This window comes from Alligator mississippiensis, chromosome 13 (genome assembly GCF_030867095.1).
Source record: "Alligator mississippiensis isolate rAllMis1 chromosome 13, rAllMis1, whole genome shotgun sequence".
Taxonomy (NCBI): domain Eukaryota; kingdom Metazoa; phylum Chordata; order Crocodylia; family Alligatoridae; genus Alligator; species Alligator mississippiensis.
The window spans coordinates 44,718,793-44,735,983 of NC_081836.1; the positions used below are offsets into that span (position 1 = coordinate 44,718,793).

Consider the following 17,191-nt stretch of genomic DNA (forward strand, 5'->3'; position numbering starts at 1 on the left):
TTATATAAACAAACATATTGGTATATTTTATATAGAGGTTAAGTACATGCTAAGTTACCCTCCCTAAATAGGAATATTTTTGCTAGCACTTTATACCCATTTAGCACAATAAAAAGCTGAAAATGTAAATTCAGAATGTAAAATAATCTGCATTCAATACTTTTAGATACTAGACAGAAGAAAAAAAAAGTGATAGCAAAAGGGAAAATGTTACTCTAGTTGAAATACTTCACCTTAATTTCAGCCACTCTAGAAGAAAAGAGGCTTCGTGTGATGTCTCTTTCCATTTCTCTCTTGCTCTGTTTGTTTTCAGCCTGCTGGCCGCCACCACCATACACTGCCCCAGCAAATCCTGCTTCCCCTCCTGCTGTCCAGTCCACAAGGGGATCATAAACAAAGGCCTCAAGCAAGGTAAGCAAAGTCTCCCTCCCACGCCGCATAATATGTAGAACCTATACATATTTTAAAATAAAGTTCATCCTGTTGTTAATTCATACAATTTAAGTGCAATACAGAAAATATCTGAATAGCCAAAAGAAAGCTATCCATAGGTTTTTCCTGAAAATGTAAGTAACACTGCAATATCTACAAGTGTATAGTAGCACTTGCTCACGGAACAGTTGCATAGAGGTTTGCAGTCTATCCTCTGACAAACGCAACCCTTGAAATCGTTCAGTTTGGGAGCTCAATTTTGGCAAATTAAAGTGGATTTTACTTTCTGTAGAGCAACATGTGGATGAGGAAAGGAGCCAGCTGGAAGATTTTAGAGAAGAAAAGGGAAAGTAATAAAATCCAAGTTATGTAAAAAAGAAATAAACAACCCTATTTCCCTATTGTAAAGAATATATATTAGCCACAGTTTGTTTTGGTGATTGTATCAGGTGCACCAAAGAATACACCAAAAATAAGAAAAAAAGACCAAAGTCTGAAGTGTAAGACTGATATGCCTACACTGTTAATCTGTTAATACTGGTATCAAATGTATGACCAATGGAACTGTTCCAGCCAGCCAGCTGGTAGTTCAAGAGGTTACCAGGAGTTGAGAGACGTGGGCTATAGAAGAATTCAGGCCCCTAGGCTCTGATAGACATGGCCTTTGGCAGCAAAAGGGGAGGGAAGGGGGGAACAGGGGCGAGGGTGAGTGAGGGCTATGGAAAAACAGTTGTCACTCCCCTACACTTCCCTCCCCTCAACCAGAGCTGCACTACTGCTACTAGCCCCACTGGTCTGGCCTGGGAGGAGCTCTGATGCTCTGGATTTAACCTGGAGCGAGTCTGACACCCCTACTTTAGAAGTAATCTAAAATTGCCTAGCAATCCAAAAGCAAAGTCTGGATCTAAACTGTATGCGCTTGTACTTTTGTACTTACTTTCTTAAATGTTTAATATACTTAAACGCGTCCCCAAAGTAATGTTAACTAAGATACTATCCATTATTTCTCCCATTGTCAAACACAAACTAGAGGCTCTGAATGTCAGGAGGGAGAAAGGGAATATTTCCAAAACAATAAGCAATACAATGGAGCCCCATGTTGGTAGAAGGCAAGTAGCTTACCTGTTCACATGAAAGTCTGAATACCCCTTCTACTCCTGTTACTCCAAGTGCAGTTTCAATATTGTGCGTCATTCGGAATGGAACTTTTTCTGGTACTCTAAGGCTTTTTCCTGTAAGAAAAAAAGGATTTCTCTTACAGTAATAAACACAACCTTATATTGAAACACTGTATAAACATGATGTATTTTTGTTTTTACCTTTTTCAAAGCACACATTGTAATCTATGTGAACAACTTCTCCTGTAGTCATATCTATAAGAACATTATCCAGATGTCTGTCTCCAAGACCAATTATGTAGCCAACCATGGACATAACTGCAGTGGATCTTGCATATAACTTAAAGAGAGAAATTCAGAATCTCAGTTGCATTTCAGAAACCCTTACAGTACATTAGATTTATTAATTCTTAAAAGGACTCTTATGCATTTATTTTACAAGATAAAGTACACTAGCCAGCTGCAAGTTCTCTTTCACTCTTGAGAGCTACCAACAGACTGCTCATTTCCTTAGGTTGGGAACTTCAGCTAGGCTAATACAGATACAGGTCGTATTAGGTTACCAGTGGATGTATCTACACGTTCATTAATGAGCTGTAATTATGGCGCATTAAGTTAGTGCCTGTAATAACAGGCGCTAACTTTATGCGCCATAATTAGCACAATTGCACATTTGCACAGATGAACGCTAGACTAAATTTACTGTGCATTAGCACGGGTTTTGCCCGCTAGAATTAGTCTTCTGCACATTAAGCATCTCATGTAGATGCGCCCAGTTTCTTTCTACCATTTTCCTCATTTTACTCCCCATGTCTGTGCAGTTTTAGCTGTCCTCATTTATAAAAAAAACACTAATTAAACGATGCTTTATCAGTGCTAGTTCACTTGCTCCAGCAGCAGTGCCATCACTAAGTATCCCAAACATCTGCTGAACATTTCAGTTAGAAATCTGCTTCAAATATACACATTAACTTACCTGTGTAACTCTCCACCATTCATCAGGTGTAGTACATGATGACCACAATTCTTTAGCTAGAAGATTTGGTGGAGTTGCTTCCATAAGCTCCTCTAAAACAGCTTTCATCACATTCAAAGGCCAGTCACGACGAGACACATCTAGACTAAGCCCAACTGCTTTTAAAGCAGGTCCAATTTTACTGTAGTAAAGCTCACTGGGTCTAGGTACTATGCCAGGATTTTGAGCAGTCTGGTAGGAATCTTGGGCCTATAAGAAATCGTATTAGGAATTTAAAACAAATGACATTTCTTCTGCTAATTAGAGCACCTTGGATGAGGGAGTAACAAGCAGCATTTGTGCCCTGGGAAGTCTGGTAGGGGGAAGCTGCAGCATAGTCTGTTTGCTCTGGCTACGGCTCTTATAGTAGCAGCACCATGACCGTGCACCCAGCTGCTGCTGCAAGAATAATACCTTGGAGCTGCTTTTGCTGCTAGGTGTGGACTCTGCAAGAGTGGGAGAAATTCTGGTGCCCCTGCCAGGTTGGTGCCCAGGGCTGTGCCCTGTTTGCCCATCCCTAGTTACACTGCTGCTAATTAGTATCAAACACAGGCATTACCTTCTGTGCTTGCAATGCAGCCTCTCTTTGTTGCCACCGCTTGTAAAGACCAAATAAAGGTGTTGCTCCATCCACCCACTGAATCAAGCCTGATCTTGTTCCCAATGGTGTCACAGAATAGTGTCTAGCATGAAACCGTGGAGTCTCTTGACGATTGATTGTGGCAAACATAGTATTCACAATTGATAAGAACTGCATAATCCTCTCATCTAGATGCAAGTCTTCCAAGCCTGCGTTAAAATATTTTAAGAATAGAATAAGAAGATCTGTCTTAATTTTGGAAGCTAACTTTCAAAATTCTTCTCAAATAAATTTTGAGAAGTAGCATTTCTTAAATGTACACTTAAAATTAAGTCAACGTAACTTGCAACTCCCTGCTCAGCAAAAAAAACAATATATATATTACAGTCAGTATGCATTAGCAGAAAGAAAGGCAGAAGGATGACAGAAATTTCTGAATACGGACACAAACAATATTTTTCAGATAGAATTTTAAGGACTGCCTGAAAGATTTTTTTGGTCAGTATATCACTTAGAATTGTAACAGTACCCTGACACCTGTAACAGACAGATCTTATATTTTACTATTTAATTTAAAGTATCAACGTGAGTATAAATAAGTTTTGAGAAGAAATTTCCACTTACCTTTGAAAAGATATGGGTAGTTTTTCCCATCTGAACCCAAGAAAAGCAATTTCTTAGGTTTGGTTTTAGTAGGTAAAATTGTGATAGTGCTTCCCACGCTATGAATTGTGACTGTGTCTCTGGTAGATACTTCTCCAGGGAGTGCTATTTCAGTGTTTGTCATGGCAGCCAGCCAAGGACTAATTTCTTCAAGGCGTAAGAGGTAACTAGCACGCTTCTGTGCTCTTTGCTGCAAACTTAGCATAATCTATTTAAAAGAAATGGTTGAAAAGCCCAGATTTAAGCTGATACACTTATGAGCATTAAGAAACAGCAATTCCTGTGTGGCTTTTTTTGTTTGCTTTACACATTACCAATTTGTCAACATAACTAGATTATTTAATTACTGGCAACAAAAAACAAAGGGCAGTAACATCCTTTCCACCATTTTTTTATGTAGCAAATATCTAAAATTGTTGACCTTGGTCCCTGCACTTATCAAGACTGGGTATGTTTATATAAGGTTACCATGCCAGGCAAACACCACACTACTCCACGCAGCCTTCCTCCTGCGCCAGAAGCAGCAACATTGCCAATTTGGCAATTTATTGCTAATTAGGCCACTTGCAATACTGCACACCACCTTGCTATTCTGCTTCTGGTTTAGGGAGGCAGCTCACACAGAAGAGTGCAAGATCAAACCAAACATTTGTCTGCTGCTCCAGTTTTAGTTGCCTGATTACCTCTGACTCTCCGACAACCAGGGATCCTGGTTTAAAGAAATCCCCAATTTTTGCATTAAAAAAATAACCCCCAATCCACATTTTTCCACGATTAAAATGAAACACCACTAATACACACACACACACACACACACACACACACACACACACAAAGTGTTTCATTTTAATCGTGGAAAATGTGGATTGGGGGTTACTTTTTTAATGAGAAAACTCGAGATTTTTTTAAATCAGAGAAAACCAGAATCCCTGCTGATAACATGCCTCTTTTCCCCTTTTCAGGCTTATAAGAGCTCTCTTGCTATAACCTCACTAAAAAAATTTTAAAGTATCAGCAAAAAAACAGCACTGGAGAGGACTAAAAGGCATCACAAGACAGGTCTTAAAACTTAACAGAAGGTAGGAAGGGGGGAAGTTCTTCCAACAATGTATATATGGGATGCTAACATAAGAATGAAACCATTTACAAGAAATTCTTGCATGTCAGTTACTGGCACATGCAACAGGTCTGAGCTCAAGGTCAAGCTCACGACTATGTAAAATGTCACCCAAAAGGTATTAGCTGGAGGAGTACAAAACCCTATTAACTAGAGTCATATCCAAGAAACCTTCAAGAAAGCTCCGTATTTGTCATCTTGATCCAGCAACCCAAAGCTACAAGTACTAACATGATGAAGCCTCACCCCAAAGGAATCAGGGAGGCTTCAGTAACTGGGGGACCAAGAGAGAGACTGTCAGGTGGCAGAAGATAGGCCATGTAAAGAGAGCTTGAGAGCCTGAGGACTGCTATTAAAACTGACTGGAGTACTAAGAGTGAACAGCCAAGCTAAGTGAGGAACATTAGGCAGAAGGAGGTGTGTCCACTGAGCTCAAGGAGATGGAGACGGAAAAAAGTTGAGAGAGATGGGATGAAAAGAACAGCCGCTTGTTCCTGTCACTTTCAAGAAACCTAGATACAGAAGATTAGAAAAGGAACGTAATATCCTGTTTGTTGAAAAGTGAGTAATACCCTTCAACAAGGGTTCAAGTTCTATTTGATACAAGGGCAAAAACCAAACCCAACTACGACCCAGAGTTACCAAAAGAGCTCTTCTGATTCCCCAGAATCAACCAGCTATGATGCAACCCTAAAATAACGATGAACAAAACTCATGCCTGAAACAAAAGGAGAAACTAATTGGTATAATTAGTTATTCTAGGAAGTCAGAAGTCAATCACATATAGCAGAAAAAGTGATCAAATCTTATATTAATTTATTAGTAGGTTGAAGATACAGTACCTCTTTAAATGGGATCCAGCTGCTTCCAGGTTTAGCAGGATTGGAAGGGTTCTTAAGTTTTTCTAATGCACTTTCAATTGCATCTCCATAGCTGTCCTGAAACCATTTCTCATGAGGAGTTTCTGCAGGAGCTGCAGTGATGCTCCGTACATGTTCCAAAGCAAATACAATGGGTTTCATTAGTGCAGTATGTTTTTCACGCATAATTGCAATCTTTTCCTCCCTATAAAGAATAGAAAAAAAATCCATTTTGGCTCCATGAATGAAATACTTTAACATATTTCTTATAAGAAGTCAAAGACAGCTTTTCAAGTAGGTAAATAAAGAATAAAATATCACGAACAAGCAATTTAAAATCCCAAAGCCAAACTAAAGTTTAATAGCTTTCTCTTCAGCTTAAAAAAGCAGCTAACCTACAGACACACCAAAAAATGTACAAACAGTATTTCTATATTATATTACAAATGTAGATGAAGCCAATAGAAAACTACAGTTATCACTGTTTAAAGCTCTTTTCTTAATTTAATTTTTTTTTTTTTTAATAGCAACACCGGAAATCAGCTTCAAGAGGCACAGCCTCCCACAGCTTCCTCTACAGTCTCAGAGGAAGCTCTCCTGTGAGCTGGTAGGGCCCCAAGCAACTACTTCCCCCTTCTCTGCTAACAAGAGGTCAGCACCTCCACACCGCATTCAAAAGAGGGAACTTTGTTTCAGCTGCTTCATGGCCTTGTTCTATGTCAGGCTTCAAATACTACATTTGAGTGGAAGCAGACCTTTAAAATACTTTGTTAGGCTTAAAAAGAATCATCTTGCAATCAGTGGCTTCTTCACTCAGCTTAGCCATTCAATAAATAGGAAAAGGCAAATTGCAAACCAAAAACAATAAAGGCTTCCGGAGCCAGCTTAGCATAAGCTGTAAATCCCCAAAAGACCATGCACCAAATGCTGACAGCTGTGGTAAAGCACACTCAGGCTACTCCTCCCTCTTTGACATGTCTGTCTACACCCCAACATGATCCTGCACCAGAAACTCTGGGGAGAAAAGGTGGTGTAGGGCAGGTTACCAATCTCTAGGCACTCTAAAGCTGGAGGAATCTTTGGTAAGAAAGCCCTGGGTGGTATCTCTTCCTTTTACTACTCCCAAGTGGGCCAAAGTATGACTTGTGATACCAGCAAATTTTCAAAATGAGGTACCTGGCTCTCAGGCCAAAGCAGCTGGAGCAATATGGACTTAGAACAGACAGCATGACTAGATAGTCGGATCATTCTAGTGTACAACAAGTAGTCTTATCTAACCAAACTTGACTTAAATAACTATTAAAAAAAATCTTACTTCCGTAGAGTATTGTTGTTTTGGACCCTCTTGACTTCATCTTCCAATTGCTGAATCCGTCTGAGTACATACATGTGTTGCTGCAGCAAAACTCCTAACCAAAGTTCATCCCAAAGAACAGTTACTCTTCGCAGCTCTGCTACCAGCATCTGAACCTTTGTAAAGTAAATAAAAATACACTTATCTTTAAAGTGCTCACAACAGGATTTAATTTTTGTAGTTCCATGACTTGAAAGAATGACATCTCCACAGAAAGGTCAAAGTTATACTTATATCTTTAACATCCCTCTTCATCAAATGCAGGGATTCATAAACTGTATATTTCTGGCTGCAAGTGAGATTATGTTGATTAAACTACAAATCCAATTTGCTTTACCTGCAATACCATTGTTGGATTTGCAGTAGAAAGTTTCTCTACAATTTTGCTGTAGCAGTCCTGCATCATTGCTTGGTCTTCATTTAATCCAGTTTTTGGTTCATCCTTATTACTTTCCTGAGAAGCTGGAGGACTTCCTCCCTCACACTCACCACCTAACAGTTCTTCACCTTGGATATTACCTAGCAAAGTAGGGATCGAAGATGGCAGTTTGTTCCCTAAAAATTAAAAAGAGCGTTAAATTGGAATCAGCACCCCAATGGTGCACAAATATGTGCAACACAAAAAGCTTAAATATAAGGAATCATCATAAAAAAAAATGACAAATTGTTTCCAATCAAAGTACTGGAACTAGACAGTTCACTGTCCATGCTGCCTCTCATTTTCAGGACTGTTTTTATTTTAAAAAAATCTACACACACACACACACACACACATCATAATGACATTATATCAGAACAGTATTAATAATGGTATATTGTAAAAAAAAGTTTTAAAATGCACATTAACTAGTACAGATTTGGCAATTCTGAGTAACTAGTTTAAACTATCATTAACATAGACCTTCTGAATGTCCCAATTTTAATGTTAAAAAATTGACAAATATAAGATTAAATAACTTTAGCATAAAAGTTACAACATTAAAGTTTCCATACCCGAAGACTGGGATTCACTGCTAAGTGAAATGGTACCCACTATTGCTGGGTACAGTATAAGATGAGGAGAATCTTGAGCTACTCGACAGAGTAAATTACAAATGCTTTGACGAACATAAACTTCAGGGTGGTTCAGACGGGAGAAGAGCTGAGGAATAATACCTTAAAGGGAGGAGAAGAGTCTCATTGGTTTTTAACCATTGAATATTGCAAAGCTATACACTAAGTAGTATGTACTTATTCTAACCAGGAAACTAACTTTTACTCGCTATCAGTGCTTCACGGGCTAGCCCCAACATCCTGATATCCATTCCTAGCACAGGAAACAAGTGGCAGGAATTCAATACTAGGACAGTTGCCTTTCACCAACAGTTACCATGATAACTTCGGGGTGGGGAACCCCACCCCTCATTTTTGTTTCAATCTGGCTTAGCTGTGGAAGAGTCATTCCTCTTTCCAAAAAATTAATGTAACATTCAAATTTGAATACTGGTAAATTTCAGTTTTGCATGAGACCTGGAAATACCAAAATTATGCTTCCTAAGTCTAAGATCAAGAGTATACAGCAGTGTGCTAATAGGCTGAGGAACAGCCAGTTTGAATACAAGAATTTTGTAAAATCACAACTTGTAAATTAAGGTCTGGCCTTAATTTAGTCTAAAGACAGAGGTATCTAAAGATAAGTTCAGGGGCTGATTGTTTCTATTTAGAAGCTTGTCAAAATTCAGCTAAAAGAACTTTACCTCTCCATGGAGCAGTAGGTGTGGTTTCTAGTCCATGCTCTAGATACTGTCGAAGTTCTCCAGCATGTTTCACAAGCAATCTCAGCAATCTCAAAGTTGCCATTACAATAACATCATCAGTACTCTGTTCAGAAGTATTTCTTAAATGCAGCCTGGGATCATCTTCATCCAGAGGTACCTAACATACCATACACAGTTAAGATAGTACTCTTAACTGACCTTACTTTTTTAGTGTCAGGACTCAAGGTTTAAATGTTTTGAAAGTAGGTTTCATTACTAGCATAGGCTATAATGCGTACCTGGCCAGCATTGAGTTTAAGAAAGGTAAAATATGCACTGCAGGATAGTTTATAGAGACTGAAGATTCTGTCTACAACTTTTCTCCACACTTTAATTAACCCCTCTGTGGCATTTTCATCAAGATCTGAAAGCCAGGCGCAACTTGTCAACAACTGCCGCCATATAACATCCACCATGTCATCTTCTTCATTGTCCTCATTTTCAGGGATCTGTAGGGTCATATCTTCATCCTAAATTAAAATAGTGTAAGAATATTAATTGGAAAAACAATACAATAATTTGTTTAATCAAGTCCACAACCCATTTCTTTAATATAGTAGTTGCTGATCCCAAGAAAGGGAGTTAGGTATCTGAAATGAGTACATAATTCAGTTCACAATTATCTGTCATTAATATAGCCATAAGGTTGAGAAAACACACTGCCACATTCACTAATCTAATCACATTTCTTTTAGAGCTTAAGTTTATTTTTGTACTGCCAGTGGTGGGTTGAACTTGATTTTAAGGTGTTACCCAAGTAATAGAGGGGAAAAGTAAGGTTGTCAAGCAAATGAACAGTACACTTTTTGAAAATTCAAAGTTCCTCCATACCTGAATCCCAGCGGGACGACATACTGCCTGCCCAAGAATTCCATAGATCTTCTCTTTGTCTTCTTCTGTAATATTGTCTGGAAGCAAGCTCTGAACCTCAGACTTCTCTCTTGGCAGCAGACGGACTCCTTCTCCCTGACTGTAACATTTAATAAATCATCACTCTCCAAAATACAGCCAAATACTTATAGAGCTACTTAGCTTTGTAATTCTGTAAATAATATTGTAGAGTTAGGTAAAATAGGGTAAGCAATCAAAAAACAATTAAGCAACAGTTTGCTATTGCTCTCGCTGTTTACTCAGAGATGAATTTCATAGAAGCATAGAAAAACAGGGCTGACAGGGGGATTGGGGAGTCACCTAGTCTAATCCCCTGGCTTAAGGCAGGACCATCTTTGTCCAATCGATCTCATCCAAGTGCTCGTCTAATCTGCTCTTACTGTCCAAAAGTGGACTGTGCTTCAGGGACAAAGTTCTATGCATCAGTAGGACAAAAAGAGATACAGGAAGGGTAGATAAGAGACTATAAGAACTGAGATACTCTTAACAAAAGTGAAGCTTCTTATTTTTTCCCTTTTTATTTTTAAATATGATCAAATTAAACGTTAGGAATGGCTTTACCTGGCATTGTCAACTACTTTCCGGCCCCATCTGTAAGCCCAACTAGCCAATGCAGCCCAAGACTTGGCTACTTCTGGTGCTTGTACTGAAGACAAGTGGTACAGCTGTCCTAAAATGAAGTCTGGTTCTCCAACTCCAATATTTACTGTAGTGATCAAAATAAAGCAACATAGATTCATTTTTGTGAGTTAACTTAATTCAAGCACCCGAGACAAAAACATACTGCCCCCCTCAAAATCAGCAAGGCAGGGCATACTCTTATTAAACATACTCCGTAATGCACTAGGTTTCTTACATTTCTCAACTACTATTCTAAAAAGGAGAATGTGGATGCTTACTGTTGGCAATAAAATGAAAACTAACAATTAATAGCTTCCATGACTATATCACCACCAAACTTTGGAAGCTGCACACACTCTTACTACCACTCTCAAAAAAAAATTCAAAATAATGATTAAGAAACCTTATCTCTGTGTCTACCAGGCACCATACTTCAAAGACAGACTTCTATGTATCCCAAGGAAAAGGAAAGACTATATAGCCAAACCAGATAAAAAATTAAGGCATTTTTAACCAGTAATACTAGATTTTTCAGTGCACAATCAATTCTAATTTGGTTATTCCGAATACAGGAAGGTTGCTCAAGACAGCCAGTTTTATTAACTGCAAAACACATTACAACTGTAAGAGAAATTAAAAAGTTGCACTAAATTACATGTCAAGGAAAAGCCTTATGACTGTTTCTCAAATCTATTAACGAGCTTTACACATTGATCTTTTATAGCCACATCTTGAATGCCAGATCTACAATACTTTGTGTAAGGCCCCTGCTACATGTTACATATGTTACACAATTAACTAGTCAATTGTGCAATAAATTTAGAGCAGCCACAAATGCAAAGTAATTGATTACACCATAAAAATGACTATCCAACTATAATCTGAATGTGTATAAGGGCCCAAGGTTATATAGAATCTGAGTTGAGAGAGGACACCAAAGTAAAGCAAACTACTATCCTCTGAGAATTCATTTCAAGTCCTTGTATTTTTCACTATTATTTTTGTGTACCATTTGAGTATTGGACAATCTCCAACCTATTAAGCTCATTCACCATGAAAAATCACTTCTATAGGAAAGAATCAGATTTGATGGTTCCAAAGAGTTTGGCAAAGCATAAACTAGACGAAAGAACTTCTTCTACCTGTAGATTCACTTTCAATCCTGGGATATTCCTCCTCTAGTGTATTAACAGGTGGTAGGTCAATCAAAGTATAGATGTTCTTAGATAAAGTAGAAAGGCCAGTGAGATTCTGCTGTTGTCGTGCTCTATACACTTGCTTCAGCTGTCCTGAAATCTCTTTCCATTCAGCTTGAATCCACTTAGCCAGAGTAAGAATGGACTTAGCTACTGCATATTCAGCTTTGGCAGATTTACAGAAGCATATGGCACAAGAACTCAGCATTTCCATAGCGTGCGTTGACTGACCTGCATGTTATTAACCAGATATGTTTATTGAATGTTAATTTTATTAAAAATACAGCATACTTCAGATATAGCTTTAATACATTATGAACAGAAATGAGTGACTGACTCTCTCACTTACATGAGCAATTTATAAGATTCTATGCTAAAGGCCTAAATGTGTGTGACAACTGCACTTGAAATACAGACCTGCTATAAATTGTCATGTAGCACGAGTAATTGGGAATTTGTTTCAAATTTAAGCAGCATAATTAAAAAATAATTTAAAATACTCTGAAATTTTACATGTTATTTACTAGGCAGAAAGCAGCTTAAGTTTACTGTGCAATCATGATTTCTTAAGAAAACTTCTTAGCTAGAAATACTTGACTATATTATAACATCACATAATCATAGTGTTAGTTATCAAACACTAACCTGCTGCATATAACAATTTTGTTTTCTCAATATCCAATTCAGGTCCCCACTTTTCATCCATTTGACCTGGTGTTGAGAGTTTTTTGAAGTGCTGAACTAACTCTTGTGCAGTAGTGGTTTTTCCCAGCTGAACTTCACTGCACTGAGCAAGCAATCGTGTGGCTAGGGCAACATTCCCTCGTTTTCGAGCAAATTTTGCTGCTGTGAGGCCCAGTTCCATTAGATGACTTCTTACTGGGACAGTTTGTTCTGGGGAAAACAAACAAACGAACAAACAAAAAAAGTTTGCTTTTAAGATCAGCCCATGTATTTAAGGCATACAGCAGAGCTTTGCCTTATGCTAGATACATTACAGAATCCAGTTTCAAAAAAAGAAAAAAAATGATTCTCACAGTTCTTAATCTATAAGAATTGGGATGAATAACAGAAGATTTTTTAAACAAGACAGATATCCCTGGCAAAAAATTAAACAAGACTCTTCTTCCCTATCAAGAAACTGCATGATTTCCACCAGGCTCCAAACCTCTTTCAATTTGCTGATGTACTACTTTGACATATGAATTATTCACTAGGGCTGTGCAAAGCTTCGATCCCCAATTCGATTCAAAAGAGATTCGTCCCAATTTAGGGGCCGAATCTCTGAATCTGAATCGAATCAGAGGACCCTTTAATCTCTCTGAATCGAATCGGAATTATCCAAATCAATTCGGACATAGACACAGCTTTAAATGTTTTTTCTACATACCTGTAGGTAGCAGGGGCTTGTGAATGCTGCAGTGGTGGGGCACATGGTGCATCCCACAGGAGCATGAGGGGGCTCCCCAGTGTGCTCAGCAACAGACCTGGAAGTGGACCAGAAGCACTTCCAGTCCACTGGGGAGTGCACTGAGGGCCCCCCACCCCAGCTCAGCAACTGGTGCCTCCTAGGTCTAGGGGGGCACCTGGGGTCCCCCCACAGCTGAGTCAGAGGGGCGCAGGGGAGCTCCCCAGCGCGTTCCCCGGCAGACCCAGAAGTGGACCAGAAGTATTTCCGGTCCACTTCTGGGTTCACTGCCGAGCACATGGAGGGCCTCCCTGCACTCCTGTGGGACACCCCATGCACCCCAGCATCACAGCGATCATGAGCTACACTGGTACCTACCTTGAGATATATAGAAAAAACATTTAAAGCTGTATCTATGTCTGAATCACTGATTCTCCGAATCAGCATCGAATCTTCAGATTCGGATTTGGCTGAATCGAATCAGGGACAGTGATCCGAATCAATGAAATAAATTGCCGTCTCCAATTCAGGCCAAATCCAAATCTAATAGGGCCCACTTTGCACACCCCATTATTAACTGCTTTTAGTTTTAAATTTTAATTCCCAAGTTTCTTAAAGAATCTGTTGTCCTTCATACCCAAGTGTTTCTGGAGGGATGACTTCATATTTATGTAGCTAGCATTTCAGATTTTGCATAGTTTAAAGTCAAAAGCTTCTGTGGTGTGAAGGATCTTTTTAAAAGGTATTAATTTCAGAGAAATAGCCATGGTAAACATTATAGCTACTACAGTCAACTGCATGCAAAACTACTTTCTGAGGTGTTTCAGCAAATTTTGTTCTCATAATAAATTCTTTATTCCTTAGCCTTACCCTCTGTGTTTGTTAGTCAACATGAAAATAAAGAAGGGGAACATCTTCTGCTAGTTCCCTTACACAAGTCCAAAAGGAACCGTTTAACCCCACCAACTTAAACAGCAGCTTGGGGTTGAGTCAAAGAGCACTTCAACCCAGGACAGGACTCTGACATGCAGTTCCATTCTACCAAAGTTTTCTTTGCATTAAGTTGAAACAAAAGAAGCCAGTCTTTCTGATCTAGTATTATGCTGAAAACCTGTTAAAATTTTCCAATTGTTGTTTTTGTAACCTGGTGCAGTGAGCCTTGTCTACGTATTTTTGTTTTTGCTTACAAGGGATTCAAACTAGCTCAAGTATATCAGGTTGGTTTGAACTACTCAAGCAAAAGCAAGTGCTTCTCTACAAAAAGTTTTAAGTTAATTGCATAATTACTCTTCAGTAAAATTTAATTTCTATACCTTTAAGTTTTTCTATCAATTGATTCTGGTACACTGTGTATCTTAGGGCATGCATCCATGGTCTTACATCATGCTGTTTGCATGACCGTAAAGCATCACTAAGAAGAGGGATAAGGCAGTCCTGCAAAAAATATAAAAATTGCATGTTTGTCACAGAACAGTTTTTGAAAATATTTTCAGATTTTGATTTTTTTGATATGTAAAGAAGATTTTAGAGGGAAATAGGGTACAATCTGTGTTAGTACCCATTTTATTTACCCAGTTAGTCTGTAAAATACAAAATGTTTAACAAACTGATTTAATACATAAGACACCTGAAAATAAGATTATGAAAAAGGAAGGTTTCAACTCAAGCATAATTGTTATATTATTGAACCAAACAGATTAACACAGGGGTGGGCAATTATTTCTGCTGGAGGGCTGCTTAACAAGTTTTGGTTACCTGTCGAGTGCCGCAAGGGTAAACCCACCCCTTGACAGGTGCCCCATTCCCTGGTAGCCATCTTGGGACTGAAAGTCCCCCCTCCCCCCTCCCCCAACCCCTGATCTTTGCCACCCAAAGTCCCACCCCTTTCCCCCAGAAGCACTCCTTCTGAGAAGGGGGTTTGCCATCTTGGAACTGCAAAAGAAACAAATTATATACTAAAAATCAAACATTAACAATATCGTATTTTAATTATATTTTAAAAAATATATTTTTTTGTTCTGTTTTGTGTGCGTTTGCATGGTGTATACAGAGGCGACTGCATAACAGCTCAAAATGAAGTCTTACTCTTGTATATTGTGGGGGTGTGCAGAGGTGTGGGTGAGCATGGAGTCTGTGGGGACTGTGGGTATGTGTGTTTGGATGTGGAGTATGAAGGAGGGTGTGGGTGTAAATGTGGATGCATGGGTATGAGGGTTAGTAGAGGTGTGTTTGTGGGGATGTGTGGGTATGGGGTTTGTGGGGGGCTGTGGGATATGTGGAGGGGGAGGGTGGGTGTGGGGTGTGTAAGTGCCCCACCTCCAAGGGCACGTGGGTATGTTGGGGGGGGGAGGTATGGGGGAGAGTGTAGGTGGCTGCGGTGTTTGTGGGGTTTGTGATTGCATCTCAAGGAGGACATGGTTGTGGGGTTTGTGGGAGAGGGTTTGTGGGTATGGTGGGGTGTATATGGGAGCCCCCCCCCACATACGCCCCCGAGCCGGTCAGCAGGCCAGGTTGGAGCTATGTACGTGGTCTGCACTGGTATCACAGGACTGGAGCCAGAAGCAGCAGCAGCCAGGAGCCACCGCCACCTGGGCTGCCTAGAAAGTCAGTCCAGCTGTGGAGCTGCCCCGGCCCTACTGCATACCCAGGAGGCAGCAGGACATGCCATAGCTGGATGATGCCTGGGCCAGGCGGGACTAAGGGTCCCACTGCAGGCCAGACAAAGACCCTCTGCAGGCCAGATTTGGTCTGTAGGCTGTATTTTGCCCACCCCTGGATCAACTAGAAAGGATCAATGTCAAACTTCTGTTGTTCAACTGGATGTTCTCACAAATATATATATATTTTTATAAATAAAAGTAAAACAGATATTTTTACCATGTTTATGCTTCATTAACAGAGTTACCCTGACTCTGTAAAAAACTAAATGATGTTTTACTACAATGTGATCTCAGGCAAGTTTGAGCAAAGAACCTCTCTCTTCAACACTATTTAAGTAGTGACAGTGCCTGAATCATTTACATTTTATAAATATTGTTTTTAAAAAGAACCTGAATGTCTGCATGCATACACAAATACAAAAAAAAACACATACCTCTGATGAAAGCCTGTTAGAAACTGTATTTTCCAAAGCAGACGAACAATATAACTGCACGGTGCTCAACACCGGCAGTGACTGAGATACAGTCAGGGTGGAAAGCCTTAAAGGTCCAATGGCTATTCGTGAAGTCTGCTTCAGGTATTTTATAATATTTCTGAAATAAAAGATTTAAGAGACTATAGAGCAATACAATCTGCTATTTACTTATTTTCATTATCTCTTTAACAAGATAGCATTATTTATTAGGACAAAACCCTGAACAGGCAACAAGTTCAGCCTCTTCCATACTTTATAATGCACAGTATGTTCTATTATATGACTTTCTACTTCAAAGTCGAGCGCAGTGCCAAATAAGCAAGTGAATAAAAACATTAGATGATCTCCAAATTGAAATCTAGAGTTGTTCTTTCTTTCCGAATAGGTTTATATTCTATATCTCAAGACAGAAAAAGCAACTACAGTCTCATAAAAAAAATCCAAACAAAGCATGATACTTGAAGTATGAAGAAGAGCATGCTTTCAACAAAGTCATGTTCATAGGTTGAAACAGCTTTTCCCCATAATCACTGCATTCACTTAAATATTCTTTAAACTTACTCAGTTATAGATTGCCACTTTTGTTCCTGTTCAATATGATTTATAGCTGTGGCCAAACACACTGAACTTCTCAATAATTGTACTTCAATTGCTTTTTGAAGTTCTTTCGGATCAGGACTTAGCATGTTAGGAAGGAGCTTCTTCATATCTACAAAGATCATAACACAGATGTAATACAGTCTACAAAAGGTAAAAGTGTGTTCCAAATGTTATTCTTACAATGAAATCTTAAAAACAAGAAGGCTTGAGAAAAAAAAAAATCTGTAAAATAAGTATTGGTAATTAACACAAAAATTAGATCCAAAAAAGCTTCAATGGCATTCAGAACTGATTGCCAACTATTTCTGAACTTGGCTCATAACATTACAGTAGTTCTGATAAAATCTAAGACAGTATTTTTCCTTTTAACAGGCACAGTTTAGATGAATGTCCTCTTATTAAGT

The 17,191-nt window shown here is 38.9% G+C and overlaps 1 protein-coding gene across 2 annotated transcripts in view; it reads right to left on the reverse strand.

Annotated features, from left to right (window-relative positions):
* SMG1 (SMG1 nonsense mediated mRNA decay associated PI3K related kinase) overlaps positions 1–17,191 on the reverse strand; it is a 101,000-nt gene that overhangs the window by 18,404 nt on the left and 65,405 nt on the right. For both annotated transcript variants that reach the window (XM_014610734.3, XM_014610733.3), the window contains exons 27-45: positions 16,749–16,896; positions 16,146–16,305; positions 14,365–14,485; positions 12,289–12,537; positions 11,590–11,874; positions 10,388–10,532; positions 9,767–9,905; positions 9,175–9,405; positions 8,876–9,053; positions 8,133–8,294; positions 7,477–7,694; positions 7,101–7,255; positions 5,768–5,990; positions 3,770–4,016; positions 3,125–3,354; positions 2,527–2,775; positions 1,752–1,890; positions 1,555–1,664; positions 234–452 (exon numbers count right to left, since the gene is read on the reverse strand). In XM_014610734.3, coding sequence (XP_014466220.1) covers positions 234–452; positions 1,555–1,664; positions 1,752–1,890; positions 2,527–2,775; positions 3,125–3,354; positions 3,770–4,016; positions 5,768–5,990; positions 7,101–7,255; positions 7,477–7,694; positions 8,133–8,294; positions 8,876–9,053; positions 9,175–9,405; positions 9,767–9,905; positions 10,388–10,532; positions 11,590–11,874; positions 12,289–12,537; positions 14,365–14,485; positions 16,146–16,305; positions 16,749–16,896 — 3,608 coding nt within the window. The remainder of the gene's footprint in view (positions 1–233; positions 453–1,554; positions 1,665–1,751; positions 1,891–2,526; positions 2,776–3,124; positions 3,355–3,769; positions 4,017–5,767; positions 5,991–7,100; positions 7,256–7,476; positions 7,695–8,132; positions 8,295–8,875; positions 9,054–9,174; positions 9,406–9,766; positions 9,906–10,387; positions 10,533–11,589; positions 11,875–12,288; positions 12,538–14,364; positions 14,486–16,145; positions 16,306–16,748; positions 16,897–17,191) is intronic.